The sequence below is a fragment of the Musa acuminata genome, chromosome BXJ3-11, assembly GCF_036884655.1.
Source record: "Musa acuminata AAA Group cultivar baxijiao chromosome BXJ3-11, Cavendish_Baxijiao_AAA, whole genome shotgun sequence".
NCBI lineage: Eukaryota > Viridiplantae > Streptophyta > Magnoliopsida > Zingiberales > Musaceae > Musa > Musa acuminata.
In genome coordinates this window covers 27,829,083-27,845,653 of record NC_088359.1, presented here as the reverse complement: position 1 = coordinate 27,845,653, position 16,571 = coordinate 27,829,083, and the positions used below count along the sequence as shown (strand labels likewise).

Genomic DNA, 16,571 nt, shown 5'->3' with positions numbered 1-16,571 from the left:
TGCCTATGAGCTTGTAAATATTGATCCTTGTGCAGTTGTCCAAAGTAAGAAGCGAATGGAGATGGAAGTAAGCTGCAGCTTACACAAAAACAACATCCGACGTAGGCGATCTCGTAAGCCTCACAAATTACAGGATGGCAATATCCATAGACGCCCAACTGTTTCGAGTATTTTTCGTCCACAGCAAACAAATTAAAATTGGTTTGACCATTGAAAGAGTTTTGTCAAATATGCTTCTAATGAAGTCTTGAAATTGAAATGTGACCTTTGTGCCATTTGACAGAAGATACGAGTGCTTTATATATTACAATATCAATCTTATATGTACATTAAAATTTATGTTGAACTCTCTGTCCACACGATAAAACTAGATTAATTTGACTGCATATCGGATGCGTCATGAGCATCTCTACCTCACGAGAACATCTCGACAAAAGGATGCCTCACCAGATTGGGCTTTCACAATATTATAGGCAAAACGAATAAACCTCACAAGAACATCTCGACGAAGAGATTCCTCACCGGATTGGGCATGAATGCTCGATCTCACCAGATTGGGCATAGAAAGTGCGACCTCACCGGATCAAGCAAAAAATAATTACCTTCAATTACCAAAAAAAGAAAAAGAAAAAGAAAAAGAAAAGGCTAAAACCCAAACCAACTTGATGCAATTTACCGATCCAAATCAATCAGTGCACAAATTAAAGGAAAAATTAAAAATAACCAGCCTAGATTTAAGGAACAGTATTTTTTTTCTTTAAAAAGTTAAAACTTTCCTACCAGAAGTCACTTTTACAATATCAATCATAATAATAATAACAACAACAATAAAATTATAAGTCTCGATTATTCTAGATTAACTATATGAGTTTTTTTGATGTCATTAAATATTTTTTTTGGTAAGTAAAAGTAAATTGATTAAGTGTGAAGTTTGTACAAATAACTTTTTCTATACAAGCCATACACTAAAGCTTGATATCTCATACAGTAGTCTAGGAAGAATGGTCTCACTCTACAAACTCATCTCCAAGAGTAATCAAACAAAGAGGTAGTCATGACTACACATGTTGTAGACTATAATTCATAACTGTAGCCAATAAATAAAGTATAGTTATGACTACACATGCTGTAGACTATGACGCATAACTATAGCCAACAAATAAAATGTAATGTCCAGATATGTCAAGACTGCTTGTGGGTACAATACATTATTAAAACAGATAACTACGGGATACATACAATTCTTCAACATCATTCCCAATATCTTTAACTAATAGCAAAATTGAATATGATAAAAATATCATTCTCTCTTCGTGTAAAGTGCTCCATTTTGAGATCGTGCTCCATACATGATCTTGAGTCTCTAATAATCTCTGTCAAAAGCTGAGCATTGTTTGTGTGTCGATGCTTAAAAATTTTGTTACATCTATCCTTCCACATCCACTAAATAACGTATTTGAAAGTAACCTTTGCTAATTGTGTAAGAGGCCATTTTCTTAAGAAACATTATATGAGTTCGCATAATTCCTGATGCAAGTTTGGCTACGGTAGCCTATTGAGTTCAAATCGTCGAAGAATCTCCTTCCATATCCATTTAGTATAGTCACAAGCAAAATAGAAGTGGTCAATAGTTTCTTCCCGTTGCATACAAAAGGAGCATCGATTAACAAGATAAATACCTCTTCTTTTTATATTGTATATTGTAGGTAGTTTGTCAAGAAGGGCCTGCCATGTGCATAAGGAATGTCTCTGTGATCCCGATCGATCCCATGTCCAACTACTTGGGATCCACTTATTGTTCCTTTGCTTGATCTGATTCCATGCTGATATAGTACTAAATTTATCATTATCATGAGACCAAATAAGCATATCAGAAGAGTTGTTCATGATTGAAATAGCTGTGATAGTCGGCCAAAGTGATAACATTTCAGGAGAAATAGGATTAGGGAGACACCATGTACCGTTAGTAATGAACTCGGAAACCTTCCAATCTTTGGGAGCTCTAAGATCTTTTTGTATTCTGTTACCATATAATTGAAATATATTCTTCCCATTCACCCAAGAATCATACCATATATCAGTACAGGTTCCGGAAGAGATTGCATAGGAAATGTGTTTGATTAGCCAATTCCTTGCCTTCAAAATTTCTTTCTAAGCTATAGAGTGATACTAAAACTTCCCAAATTGATTCCTTAGAAAATCACCTAGTAGGAACCCATTGTAACTATAAGGAACATTTGTTTTGCAAAATATTCCACAATTTTTGTACCAAACATGCTTTATTCCACTCTCTAGTATTTCTCAAGTTTAACCCTCCTTCATCTTTCGGTTTGCAGATGTTTTCCCAATTTACCATATGCATTATTTTACCATTTATGTCATTCTAGAAGAAGTTCATAAATAACCTTTCAATATCTTGGAGAAGTCTAACAGGCAGAAGAAATACATTAGACCAATAAATAGAGTAAGAGTATAATACCGAATGGATGAGTTCAAATGGTCTTGCTTTTGAAAGAAGCCTATTTTTCCAAGAGGAAATTCTATTCTTTATTTTTTGTAGGATAGGCTGACAATGGATTGTGTGAATACCAGTGAATATGAGTGAAAGACCTAGATAAGGAACTGTCAGACTTCCCTCACTAACTCCCAGAGTGTGTGTAATAAAATCCTTATCCTCAATGCAAGGACCCATATAGACTTTACTTTTTACATGATTTAACTGAAGGTTATAAACTATACCAAAATCATTCATAATAGTAGTCAGGTTCCTCACTGAAGTTGAATCATTCTGAAGAAAGATAAAAATATCATCTACAAAAGTTATATGTGATATATGAATAGAACCGGGATGAGGTACCTTAATGTTGCCATCGGAGACTTCTTGTTCTAACATATAGCTGAGTCCTTCCATTACAATAGTAAAGAGATACGGAGAGAGTGGATCGCCTTGTCGGATGTCATTCGTGCTCCCAAAAAAGCCAATAGGTGAGCCATTGAAGAGTATAAAAAACTTTGGAGTTTCCAAGCAATATTGAATCCAATTAACCCATTGCCAAGGAGCATCTTATAGATAAAGTTCCTATTAATTGAACCAAAGGCTTTTTGTAAATCAGCTTTAAAACAGATTTTAGTCCCTCTTGCTTCCGAGTGTAGATCCGTTACCAAAGTCATTAGCAAAAAGAATATTATAATATATACTTCTTTCTTTGATGAAAGCAGCATGATTAGGACTAATGATCTTGTGTATTACCCTTTGTATTCTATCTATCAATACTTTGGAGATGATCTTGTAAATAAAGTTACATAATGATATGAGTCGATCGTTCTCTAGTGAATCAGCCCTTGTATTCTTGGGAATTAAAAAAATAAAAGTGTAATTCATCTATTTAAGAATATGACCCGAAGAAAAAAAATGTTGGTAAGCTTTAATCACATCATTACCAATAATAGACCATGCAATTTGGTAAAATTCAGTTGGAAATCCGTTCGGACTAGGGCTTTTGTGCTTCGGTGACTTAAAGACGACTCTTATAATTTCGTCATCTGTAATTGGGGCATTGAGGATTGAAATGACACCCGAATCAAACTTTCTAGTTAGCTCCACATGAATGTTATTAGGTTGCACTGCTTGATTGAGTAAGGAATAAAAAAATTGCTCAATGTGTGCTTTAACCTCATCTAAATTCTCAATAAAATTATCATATTTGTCTCATTTTCTGATGTGGTTAATAACCCTTTGAGTAGCAATGGAAGTATAGAAAAACTTAGTATCGAAATCCCCTAGAGTAAGCCAATGCTGTCGAGACTTCTGCTTTGCAAAACTTTTCTCTTGCTTTAAGGCTTGCATAAAGTTATTTCTAGCTTCTGTCTTTTTATAGATAAGATTCTCATCATGGGGCTGAAGTTGCAGCTCATGTTGCATTGCTATTAGTTCCTTTCTGCAAAATTGAACCCAGGTGGTAATATTGCTAAAGACGTTTACATTCTACTCCTAAGTGTTGCTTTACAGGTTTTGAGCTTTTGACATAAGATGTAAGGGGGGGAACTATGCACATTAAGATTCCAAGCTAATCTGATAACATCAAGGAAGTGAGGATGAGTACTCCACATGTTAAAGAATCTAAAAGGTTTCTTACCTTTGGGTGTTGCTTTGTCTGCGTATATATACATTAAAGAATGATAAAAAAATAATGGAGCATCATACTCAAGAAGTGAATCAGGGTAAACTGTTAACCATTCTTGATTAATCAGATACCTATTGAGTCGAGCTATTATTTTTCTGTTAGCAACACCTTAATTACTCCACGAAAGTCAATTACCCACATATTTCATATCAATCAATACAGTAGTAACTATGTAATTATTAAAACTTTGAAGTTGGCTTTCTGAAAGCTGTCTACCCCTCACTTTTTTATTTGTGTACCGAACAAAATTAAAGTCACCATGAACAATCTAATGTACATTAAGATAGCCATTTGCAATGTTAGTCAGTTCAGTCCATAGAATATTTCTTTCTTGCATACTGTTTGAAGCATATATACTAGTGAAATTGAATTGACAACCATTCTTTTGGTCCTCCACCTTAAGATGGATGAATTGATTAGTAGCAGAAATAAACCAAGCATTAATAGAGTTAGGATGCCATAAGACCTATATTTTACCAAAAGTTTCATGAGAGTCATTGGTAAACAGTTCTGCGTCTAGCCATATTAAATTCTTTTGAGCATGAATGTGCGATTGTTTAATTTTAGTTTCCACAAGAATAATAATATCATATGCGGCATACTTAATTATTCTGTTGAGCTCCCGATATTTTTCAGGCTTATTAAGTCCACGAACATTCTAGTAGGTTATCTTCATCAGAAATAGAACAAATGGAAAATGAAGTAAGGTATTCATCCTACAACTTTGGATGGACAATATCATCCTTTTTCTTATCCTTAGATTTTGCATTTTCCTCCCGCACAATATCCTTACCTTTGAAGGCTTTATTCCTATATTTATCCACTTCATCCGCAACTTTAATATACCTTGAGAATATCTTGACTAGAGAGGTTTGTTGGGGCATGAGTTAGTTGAGGCAGAATATCTTGACTGGAGAGGTTTGTTGGGGCGTGGGGACGGATCCGATAATATATGATGAGATGAAGTTCCTGACTTCTACTTCTCCTGTTCATGAGTAACATGAGAAACTTCTGTTATGGAAGGCTCTGACATAATAAAAAAATATAAAGTTTCTGATTTGTCCTTCTATCTGCGGTGGTGTCCCTGCAAGTTGGAATACTCAATCGTCTTCGCCACCACCGATGCTACTGCCACTAGAGGAGACTCGATTTGTTGCTGAGGCATATGACATGGCCAGTGGACCTTAGTGATCGATTTCGAAGTTTGCTGATAAGCTCCATTTGCATAGCTAAAAGATAAGCAACTCTAACATCGTTGTGGCCTCTAAGAATATGAGACATGTACCTTACAGGTGTTCCCATCAAGATCACGATAAAAGACCTCATTAGAAAGATCTTCGTTGGAAGAAACTAGTACACATGCTCGTGCAAATGTTAATCTCATCTGCGCAGCTGTTGCTTTGTCGTTGTAGAGTGGTTGTTTTAGAGTGCTACATAACTTTGTAATAAAACGTCAACTCTAAAGATGTAGAGGAAGACCTTAAAAGGATACCCATAAGGGAATAGATTGTAGGCTGTCTAACTATAAACGAACATCAGAAGACCAATGTCGTAGAATCATTGGATGGCCGCGAATAGTCCAAAACCCTTCAAGGACCTGCTATAAATCTTCTTCAGAGTATAGCTTGCAAACAAAGAAACCGTTCTCCAGCATATGAAGATCAAATGCCGATGTTCCCCATCTAGTTTTGATAAATAAGGATAGTGGGAAATAGGATGTTTTGAGACTTGCCACATAGCCAACAATCGCCATAGACCATGTCTTAATCAGCTCTGCGGAATCAGTAATCTCGTACATAATAATCTTCTTATCAGCCTGAACTTCCATAGCAAAGAAATCTAAGCTGAGATATGGACTTCCAACCGGAGTCTTGAAGAGGCTTGTCCAAGGCTGAGGGTCACTGGAAATGAGAGTAGGAGGCTGCGATCTAGAACACGACTTGCTTCGATGCTGCTTCATTGAAGAAGCATCTCGCCAGAAAGAAGATAGCGGAGGAGCAACTTAAGAGGTAAGGGCATAGAGCCTTGCCATCGAATCTACCCTCCCGCCACCATCGCCAGCCCCAGGGACCATCGCTGTCGTGTCCCTACAACGTTGGAAGCAACCGATCTATCGCTGGAAGGGAGACGGTGGACTTGCCTGCAGTCGTCACCTCTTCCCTCACCTTGCCGCCGCACCTAGGGAGAAGCAGCTGCTACAGGAGATGACTGTCACTCGCCCTAGGGGTATGTAGTCACTATAGGATTCTGATCCCTCCTCTGGTCGCTTAGAATTGCACATCAACGATCTCCCTCCAGATCTAGGGAGAAGCAACCGCCACCAGCCCAGGGAGAAATAGCCGCCGTCAACTTAGGAAGAAGCAGCGCTGCCTCCTCCCTCGCCCTAGGGAGATGCAGCCGTAGTCACTCGCCCTAAGGAGAAGGAGCCGCTACAGGAGTCTGATCCCTTCTCTAGTCGTCACTACAGTATCATCGCCCTTGGGAGAAGGAGTCGCTATAGGAGTCTGATCCCTCCTCTGGTCGTCATTATAGTATCGTCGCCCTAGGTAGAAGCAGCCGCTACAGGAGTCTGATCCCTCCTCTTGTCGTCGCTACAGTACCGTCACCACTATAGTACCGTTGCCCTTAGAAATACGTTTATGTCATTAAATACTGAAATCAATGAAGATCTACGTTCATGAGATCTAATATAATTTTACCTTGATTATCAATGACGTTATCCTTTACCTTTTTTTATCTTGATTTGAGATCGACATTAGTAATATTAGTGTCCATATCAATCACTAAGCTTTAACAAACTATGATCAAGTAGAATCACTCTACCCAACCCAAGCCCAATCTTCGCGTGAACTTACTTGAGTTAGACTATACCCAACTTGATTAGAATATATTTTGATTGACTTCATCTAACTTGATCATAATTAGGCCTAGCTTGACGAGACTAGATGTGCAAAATCAATCAACCTTCATGAGTGACCTTAGCCTGACCAATCTTAGGTCATGATATTGTGCATGACTAGTTTGTAAGCTATTTTTTGAAAGAAGTATTATTATATGTGCCTCCTTAATGTTTCAAATCTTTTACCTAAGTACCACTTATCCACTTATAATAAAATTGAATTAGTAAATTTGTAAAAGATACACTTACACTTAAAAGCAAGACTTGACTAACACCGTGTTCCAAAATTCTTTTTAGTGCAATATGATATATCCGCTCATCACCAAAAAAAAAAAAATCAAAATACCTAATATAATTAAAATATTCCTTTTGAATGTGATATATCCCTCGTCAGCTAAACAATTCTTAAAGCGCACGAGATGATCACGTTATCTTTGTGTTTTTACATAAGGTGCATCTACCTCCGATGATAAGTATTTAAAGTACCATACTAAATTAGATTATCCTCTTTATATATAATATATCCTCCTATAACAAAAAAAAATTCCTTCGCCGGTGATAGTACTCTCTACATGTCATATTTTCACGAGAAATAAAAAACCTCTAAAATATCAGATACAATCAAATCATCCTCTTTATACCTAATGTGTTTAGTTAAGGAATATATAAAGCATTTGACATAATCATTCTTTTTTATGATTATTTGAATTTCTTTATTTTTTTTAGATTTGATGATATAAAAAATAATTTAGATCAATTTAGTCATATTGATGTAATTTAAATTTACTATAATCAAACATCAACGACGAGTTTAAATCATAATTTATTAAAAAAGTATGAAATGGACTCCCTAAACTAAAAATGTTCTTTTTTCCTTGCTCTATCTATATAGTAGCCAATTAGTAGTGGATCTCAAATTGACACCGACCCTAATCAAACCGGACTCGGACTCGGACTCAATGTGGTTCTGATCGAAATCTGATCGAACGCCTCCGGGACTAGTTTGGCCCGATCGCAACCGTGACTTCTTCAGCCGTTCATCATCCTTGATGGCCGTCCGACCGTCGAGATCTGTCCTCAAAGCGCGAGAAATATCTCCCACTCGTCGACTATCCACCCGTAATGATCTCATGATAGAATGCAATAGGTTGAGTAGGACCCACAAAACTACCCAACGGGGTCATGTTTCGGGTTCGCATACCGATGTAGAGAAAGTATCGCCGAAGCGATATTTTCCATATTTAAGGGACGAATTATTAGCAGAAAGCGGTAAGGAAAAGGCATCTTCGAATCAGGGTTTGTAATCGAGGCGATTTCTTCGTGTTCCTTCTGCTGTCCTGCTTCCCGAGGTTGGCCCTCTCTGCAGGTCTCACCGACCATTGTGTTCTTTATGCTTGCATGTGTTCTTTGGGCGCTACATGTTGAATTGACGCTCGGAGAGGCTTGTTCGTCTCCAGATTTGCTTTTTCTGGCTCGATCTGGGAACGATGAGGCCCGTGTTCTGTGGGAATCTCAACCACGATGCTCGCCAGTCGGAACTGGATCGGCTGTTCTCCAAGTATGGAAGGGTGGATCGCATAGACATGAAGTCAGGTAAAACTTGCACATACTTTTCGTTTACTTTCAAGAGGGCTTTTTATCACAGCAGCTTACTAGATGATTAAGTTAGGGCTTTGGGTTGATATGTGGTTGCACAACGTGGGTGTGTTATTTGCGGTTCATTTATGAGCAACATCGTACTTTGCCTAGATGTTTTTGTTTCTTTTTTGCATGATGTAATAATTCTTCTTGCTCTCCTTTCTTGGGGGTTATATGTTTCCAGTAAATAACGAGTTGTTGTAACCTAATAGCATGGAAGGTTATTGCAAAATCAGTAGAAGAACAGGTTAAAAGCGAACAGTTGGGATCGTGGTGCGTATTCTAGAGAACGGAATTTCAAGTTGTCCGTGTAATGTCCTTGTGAAAGTTGGGAAGTCTTTTTTCCTGGGAAATAGTTATCATTTTGCTATCATATACACGCAAGTTTGGATATGTGCTGATGAAGACCCAAATCTTATTGTTTAATTTATTGCTTATGACATACATGATTTAGATGCATCTGAGCCTTTCCCGCTCTGAAAGTTGAGATTTAAGTTTATGGCTTTGATTTCATGTGACCTTTTTCTGGTATTCATTAAGTTAGATTTTATGATGTGCCATTATGAAAGTTTAAAGTTCTGTTCTTTGCAGTGTTGTTAAACAAGTAGGAAAATCACATGGTAATACTGTTTTAGTCATGGAACTTGTATGTTTTTTGGTATCCTGCGGAATTGATGTCACTTGAATTCTTGTTTGACTTGGCAATTAATCACTTTTTTTAAAGTAATCGCATAACTTTTACATAAATATTGTGACACGGAGTCCCTTTTGAATATGGGAAACAATTATTGTTTCTGCAATCTCTAATTAGATTGTCATTTCTTGTATCAAGCAAATAGCTGGAAATGCTCCTTTTCTTTCTTACGTATGCATTTAAAAAATATGAAGTATTAGTTCACCAATAATCCTATTTTAACATCAAATTCTGAAGAGATTAGCTTTTTTTTTTGTGGTGTAGCACAGTTTTGTGGTTGGTCCTGACAAGACCAGGCCTGCAATTTTTGTACAAGAAAGTCCGTATTTAAAAGTTTGCTTTGACGCAGGAACTACTAAGGGAAGCTGAGCTCTTCGTGGGCTCTCCTACCTCATTGAAACCCTTCCATGATGAACGAAACCTTCCTGCCAGAATCCAGAGATTCATGAGCTTCTTACATTCACTATGGAATTCTTCATTTTCTTCACAAAATATCAGTTTCTCTGACATGCACCACCTAAGTTGCTATTGCCCAATTATGAATATTGAGGACTTGTGTCATCATGCCATGCCTACCGACTGTATACCATGCCTTGACTTCCATGAACTGAACGCTTGCTCTGTTTATGGTGAAACATGTTCAGCAATGTCTTCTAACATTGGATTTAACGTATACGACATCATGTTTTAGTTGCCATTATAGAAGAGCTCCCTTTTCACATTCTATTTGTTCATCAGGCCTACAGATAAATGCAGGTGTAGTATATTTCTGTTTTTATTATGAACAAAGAACCTAATTACTTCATGGCAAGAGCAAAATGGAAATAATCCGGAGCTCTGTTTATGCTTCTCGTGTTCTTATTTTAGTTCATGTTGCAGGATATGCTTTTGTTTATTTTGAGGATGAGCGTGATGCTGGAGATGCCATACGGGGTCTTGATGGTATACCTTTTGGTTATAGCAGACGCAGGCTTTCAGTGGAGTGGTCAAGGGTATTGTTTTGTTTGGTAGCCTTTATTGGAAAATGCATGTGTAGATGCTTTATTTTTTATAAAGTTGATTGTTTCATTCACTGTTTGATTCATTGCTGCTTTTTTCTTTGTCTGCTTATCTATATCTTGATTTAATTGTGTCTTATGTGTATTATTTCAGCAAGGAGATCGTGGACCGAGATATCACGATGGTTCTAGGTCAACGGGAAACACGAGGCCCACCAAAACTTTGTTCGTTATAAATTTTGATCCCATTCGCACAAGAGTGCGGGACATTGAAAGTCATTTTGAACCATATGGAAATATTACAAATGTCCGGATCAGAAGGAACTTTGCATTTGTCCAGTTTGAGACCCAGGAGGAAGCCACAACAGCTCTTGAAAGCACCAATATGAGGTTGTTCTTGCTGTCAAGCTATCTTTTTATAACCTCTTTCAATTTTAATTTCTTACACTAGTGGAATGAGGATTTGATGATCATGATTTTGGTTTTAGTAGCATATATTTATCTTAATAAAAGGCTTAAACTATCAGCTTTGTAGAATATGCATAGTTATTTTGGTTAGTTACACACATGTTATCGTTACAGTGATGGTTGCCAACAATCACAGAATCATTTGCTTCTTACCTCTCAAAAGAGACCATATGTTGTGATGTTTCCAGTTGATTTTCCATTTCTTTTCTCGTTTTGGTATACCTTGCATATCTAAGCTGCTCTCTTGCTTGTGCTGAGACCTGTATAATGATAATTCTATTCTTCTAAGAACTTGGAACATACCATGATAACATTATGGCCTATGAACTCATCAGTGCTCAAAATGTGTCCTTTTCACTTATTTTGAACATGACATGGAACTGCATGAAGTATATCATATTAGATCCTTTATTTCTTAATGTAATCCTTTCTCCTTGATTTTTCCTGATTTTTGAACTTATTTTTTTTTATTCCTGATTTTGATTTCTTTTTTTTATAGAGTTTATTTTTAGTTTCCTCCAATTGTCAAAGTGATCCTCTTTCTTAATCATTTTCTTTTTTTTTTCCTCAATTTGTGGAGCTCTTCTATTGCAAATGTGCATACCTGCATGGAGAAGATCAAATTGTTGAATAATATTAATGATAGTGTTTCAAGGTTCATTTTGATGGTTAAAAAATGTGATTATTCTCTATATTTGCCTGGTGTTTTGCTTTATTAATGCAATCGCTATTCGTTGCTGAATTCATGTTTTAATTGTGTAGAGATCATGTGATCATACTGTTGGTATGCATAGGCTATTTGAATTTTCTTTCTCTTATTTTGGCTGTTTGATTTAACTGAGTGTGCGTAGGGATCATATGATGGTACTGTGAGTATGCATACGCTATAAATCATGTGATTTAACTGTTTCAAGGAACTTTTTCTTATTTTGGCTATTTGATTTTGCAGCAAGATATTAGATAGGGTGGTGTCAGTTGAGTATGCCTTTCGGGATGATGACGATCGTGATGAGATGCATGGCAGCCCTAGAAGAGGTGGTCATGGGAGACGGGATGATAGCCCTTGTGGGCATTCTGGCAGCCCAGGCTACAACAGAGGCAGCCCTAGTCCTGATTATGGCCGTGCAAGGAGTCCCGTTTACACTAAAGACAGTGGTTTCACTTATGATAGGAGCCGAAGGCCTGATTATGGTCGTCATCGAAGGTGAGGAAAACATGCATGTTTGACTATTACAGAAAAAATCTTTTATATATGCATTTGGCCTGTTAAATGATGGGACTAGGGGGTGTAGGCTTAGTTAGACGCACCTCATTTCAGTTAGCCAGCTATGGTGTGCATGAATAGGGTTTGTTTCTTTATTGGATTGAGGTGAAAGACAATCAAATGCACGAATTCTGGTGCAGCATTTGAATACCTGTTACCAGTATGTGGTCTTAGGTCAAGGGACTGGTTTATTTTAAGTTGATAATTATGTTTCACTGACAAAATGCCGTTTGACGAAGTTATTTTGTTTTCCAGTATGTTCAGCTCGTTCATCGTCCAGATTTTTTTATACATTTGCTTTGTTACTGAACCTGTGTTGTCTTTCTTGTCGACAGTCGATCACCTGCTCGAAGGTCCTGAACCCAAGGCTTTGCTTCTTGTATGGCAAATACCATTACATGTTCATATTTAGATGGTGATTTCCTGTTCTTAGATCTTTTGCTCTAGAATATTACTTCTTTCGGAAGAACTGTTTTATGATATGTAACACAGGCTATTTTATGATATGTAGATTTACATAAAAGTGGCTATGCCTATTACATGTTACGTGAACTTAAATTAGTTACATTATATTTCAGCTAGTAACTCGTATGGTTCTTTCGATGTTGCCGTCGATGGCTACATTTATTAGTTATGTGTGCTGTGCTGTTTTTGTTAGAGGGTGGTCAGAGGGATATACAAAGATTGATTCATTGCTGCGTCGTTTATTAACATGCTGTGGAATTGTGCCTTGGTGAGACCATAGCCGAGGGTTAAATCCAATCTTTATTTATAAGGAAAATTTTAACCCAAAAACGTTTTTGATCGACGGCGGGAAATCAGGTCTTTGCCTTAAGTCTCCCGTGCCCTTTTCGTTGTTTGACGTGTAGTATGGCGGTGCCGAGATCGGTTCTTTGAATCTTCCCAGATTTCTTCCCTTCGGCCTTTCTCTGGCTACCGACCATCATCTCTAGCCATCGGTGGTGCATCCCCCGGCGTGGCGTCGGCAACGGATCCGCTGGAGTGCCCGGCGACCGCTCGCCCTCGCGGAGACGGCGATGGATCCGTCTTCTTTCGGAGTCAGCAGGCTGGGAACAAGACGCACACGTGAGGCCCGTGGTCCCGATCGCCACCTCGAGCTGTGGGCGACGACCTTGCAAGTGGTAAATGGTAAAGCGTTCTTCCTGATCGATCCGATTCCCCTTTTTTTCTTGGCTTTTCGGACGGTGTGCGCTTCTTGAGTTCTGCTCCTTGCGTTGATTCATTCTTCTTGGGTTTCCTGGCATTCGGTTGTGCTTCGTCCGTCGTGATGGTGAGTTTGCGTTCTTCCCGATTGATCAGATTCCCTTTCTTCTGGGGTTCTGCTTATTGCGTTGATTCGTTCATTTTGGGTTTCTTGGCGAATGGTTGTGCTTCGTCCCTTGTAATCATGATCATGGCAGTTTGAGTTCTTCCTGATCGATCCGATTCCTTTTCTTCTTGCCTTTGCGGATGGTGTGCGCTTCTTGCGTTGATTCGTTCTTCTTGGGTTTCCTGGCATTCGGATGTGCTTCGTCGCTCGTGATCATGGCAGTTTGCGTTCTTTCTGATCGATCCGATTCCATTTCTTCTTGTCTTTTCATTTCTCGCTGTTTTTTGCTACGGATGGAGTTCTGTTTTCGTTTCGAGGTAATAAACGAACGAATCGGAACAAGAAATTGGTACAAAAACACTGCTTGAAAAGGGGAGAATAAATGAGAAATTGATTCGATTGTTCATTCCTCTGCCATTAAATCAAAAGATAGGTATAGGGTAATCTTGCTAGGTTTGGCTGCCCCAGGAAGCTTTTTTAGTGTAATTAACCACCGCATAACGTTTTTTAGTGTAATTATGAAAGAATCCAATGCTGCAAGATGCTTGTGTAAATTAGTTCGTGTCAAGATACATGTATGATTGTTCTTACTCATGAAATCGTTGTGTTTTTTGAAATTTAGAATATCTTCATTTATTATACCCATCTTTTAAAGAAATGTTTCTGTATTTTGTTAAACAATTAAAGTGCTCTGTTCAATTATTTTATCATACATACATACATACAAACTATCTAGGAATGAATTTAGCAAACATTAGGTTGGGGCACAAATGCTCTGTTCTGATTCCAGTGTCAAGATACATGTATTATTGTTTTTTTATTATTTTAAAGTTTAAGACTACTTTGATTCATTATTTCCATGTGTTCCTGCGGCTTGTCAGACGATTCAAGTAGCTTGATTCAGTTGAACAAATGGTGGAAAGGGTGAAGAGTAGTCCAGTATGAGGCGATATCATTTCTTTCTTGGCAGTTCACATTGGTGGTTAACAAAGAACAGCCTGCTTATTTTATTAAAGGAATAATGTTAATTAAATGGGTTGAGCCTGGCCATGAGGAGCCATGATTAACACCACTGTAATGGTGGGTGGTACTAGCAAGAGATAGTTTGTCTTTCACTATTTTTTTCAATATTCACCAACACATACATGCTGCGAGTATGACAGGCTATATAGGTAGACTTGAATTTAAATTGTGACTTGGATGCTTGTGGTCGACCCACCATATTTCTTGGGTAGAACAATGGATATATATAGGGCAGTAGTTACTCACAATCTTCAAACTTGTTATGATACTAGTTTTTGGAAGGTTTGTCTGTCCCGGTAACCTTTACACATGGCTTAACATTTAATCATCATATGCTTTAGTGTAATTATGAAAGAATCCCATGCTGCAAGACGCTTGTATAAATGACTTTCGGTGTCGAGATATACACGTATGATTCTTCTTACTCATGAAATTGTTGTGCTTTTTGAAATCCTTCTTCTAAAGATATATTTCTACAATACAAAAAATATTTCTGCAATACATATATATATATATATATATATATGTATGTATATATATATATGTATATATATATATATATGTATATATATATATATATGTATATATATATATATACACACTAATTCTCTGTCTAGTTTATATAAACATATATATAAACTAATAAAGTTGTCAATGCTCTGTGTAGCCATTGATCATCTATCTGTGGTATGCAGTATGCAGCCCCAATTAAAATGGTCATTGTGAATGCAGCATTCATTCCAGCAGGGAGAAAACAGTTGCATTGGCTTTCTAGAAGGAAATGCTGGTCCACAATAAGGAGGCTTTCTCGCACTCGCTTGAACCTCCTCAGATGAGGTATGGTAAAACCTCCTCAAATGGCGACACTAGCTGTTGATAGGAACCAGGATGAAAGGAAACATTTATAACAGAACTACAGAGGACGATATTACATTCACTATAAAAACACTAAGTTTCTCATTATACTACAAAACCGTGGTGGGACCAGGAAACTATGATTAACCAGTCTTATTTATCGGGAATTATTGCATGCTCTAATTCACAGAAATCAGATAAGTAAAAAGTAACCAAGACGACAATGGCAACATAGCTTTGGCATAAATTTTTTAATTCATGAATAAAAAAAAGAGTAACTAAATTCAACATAATTTAATTGAGCAGGACCGTATTTAGTATTTTGAATTGAATGCAGCTGAACAAATGAAGATATTTGAGGATGATAAGAAACCCATAAGGAACAACAAGAAATAGTATGAATGTTGACAGCTAAGCCTCCTGAAAATGAAAATGATGCTTATTTGAACCATGGAATAATTGATGACATGTTTGAACCATTCATTTGGTTACAGAACTATTTGGAAGCATGCCAGAAAAAAAGATTAGGCAATTGGAATTTGGTAAAGTAGTTCAGCAAAAGAACGAGAAAAGGTGAGCGCTGCTACTTCAGCACCTCACCTCAAGTGGAAAGTGCAGCAACACACACACATACACACACGTCTTTTTGATAATACAGACACATGTCTGACAGCTAATTTGTAGGCAAAACAAAAACGAAAAAAATGAAGATGTTTAGGCAGTTAGGACTCAAAGCTGTGCCCTGTAAATGATCGGAGTAACAGCTAACATGTCGTCAACCCACAAAGCAAAAAAAAAAAAAAAGCAAAAACAAGCAAATATTAAGCATAGTCAAACCAGCCAAAGATCATGCACCTCAGGTGGATCACTGCCACTTTCCATCATGATTTGACAAAAAAGGTCCTCATGTCTCAACTTCTTCAGAATATTCAATTTTGACGACGAAATATGTACACTTTGAAAGTTGGAGCATATATTCTCCAAATGTTCCATCCTATTTTGCAAATGAAATGGATAAATCACATCCCACACATTATAAAAATCATGGATTGAGGTGCCATTTTTACTTTAATCCATTATAAAAATCATGGATGCACTTCCCACAAATTATAAATATACCATAAGTGCACCAAAACCACATGGCATTTTGCATATAATTTCTCATGCCAAAACAGGCAGCATGCAGCATGCTAACCCTTAATGTAAGCCGTAACCAAG

General features: G+C 37.3%; 1 protein-coding gene across 4 annotated transcripts; it reads left to right on the top strand.

Annotated features, from left to right (window-relative positions):
• Nucleotides 1-8,311: 8,311 nt before the first annotated feature.
• Nucleotides 8,312-12,748, top strand: LOC135583981 (serine/arginine-rich splicing factor RS31-like). Of its 4 annotated transcripts, XM_065174878.1 has the most exons (7): nt 8,352-8,449; nt 8,541-8,676; nt 9,765-10,171; nt 10,295-10,407; nt 10,568-10,803; nt 11,831-12,085; nt 12,481-12,748. In XM_065174878.1, the coding sequence occupies exons 3-7, from the start codon at nt 10,042-10,044 to the stop codon at nt 12,503-12,505; spliced, it is 759 nt and encodes a 252-aa protein (XP_065030950.1). In that variant the 5' UTR covers nt 8,352-8,449; nt 8,541-8,676; nt 9,765-10,041; the 3' UTR covers nt 12,506-12,748. The 4 variants fall into 4 exon arrangements, with proteins under 4 accessions (XP_065030951.1, XP_065030952.1, XP_065030950.1 ...); XM_065174879.1 differs by lacking the exon at nt 9,765-10,171 and having other exon boundaries at nt 8,312-8,432; XM_065174880.1 differs by lacking the exon at nt 9,765-10,171 and having other exon boundaries at nt 8,341-8,449.
• The last annotated feature ends 3,823 nt before the right edge of the window (nt 12,749-16,571 follow it).

What these genes read in the sequence shown, in the direction of transcription:
- LOC135583981 (XM_065174878.1), top strand. Translation starts at nt 10,042, where the DNA reads ATGGTGAAACATGTTCAGCAATGTCTTCTAACATTGGATTTAACGTAT. An exon ending in AGGCCTACAGATAAATGCAG is followed by an intron (nt 10,172 to 10,294) that starts GTGTAGTATATT and finishes TTCATGTTGCAG; the next exon opens with GATATGCTTTTGTTTATTTT. An exon ending in GATTATGGTCGTCATCGAAG is followed by an intron (nt 12,086 to 12,480) that starts GTGAGGAAAACA and finishes TCTTGTCGACAG; the next exon opens with TCGATCACCTGCTCGAAGGT.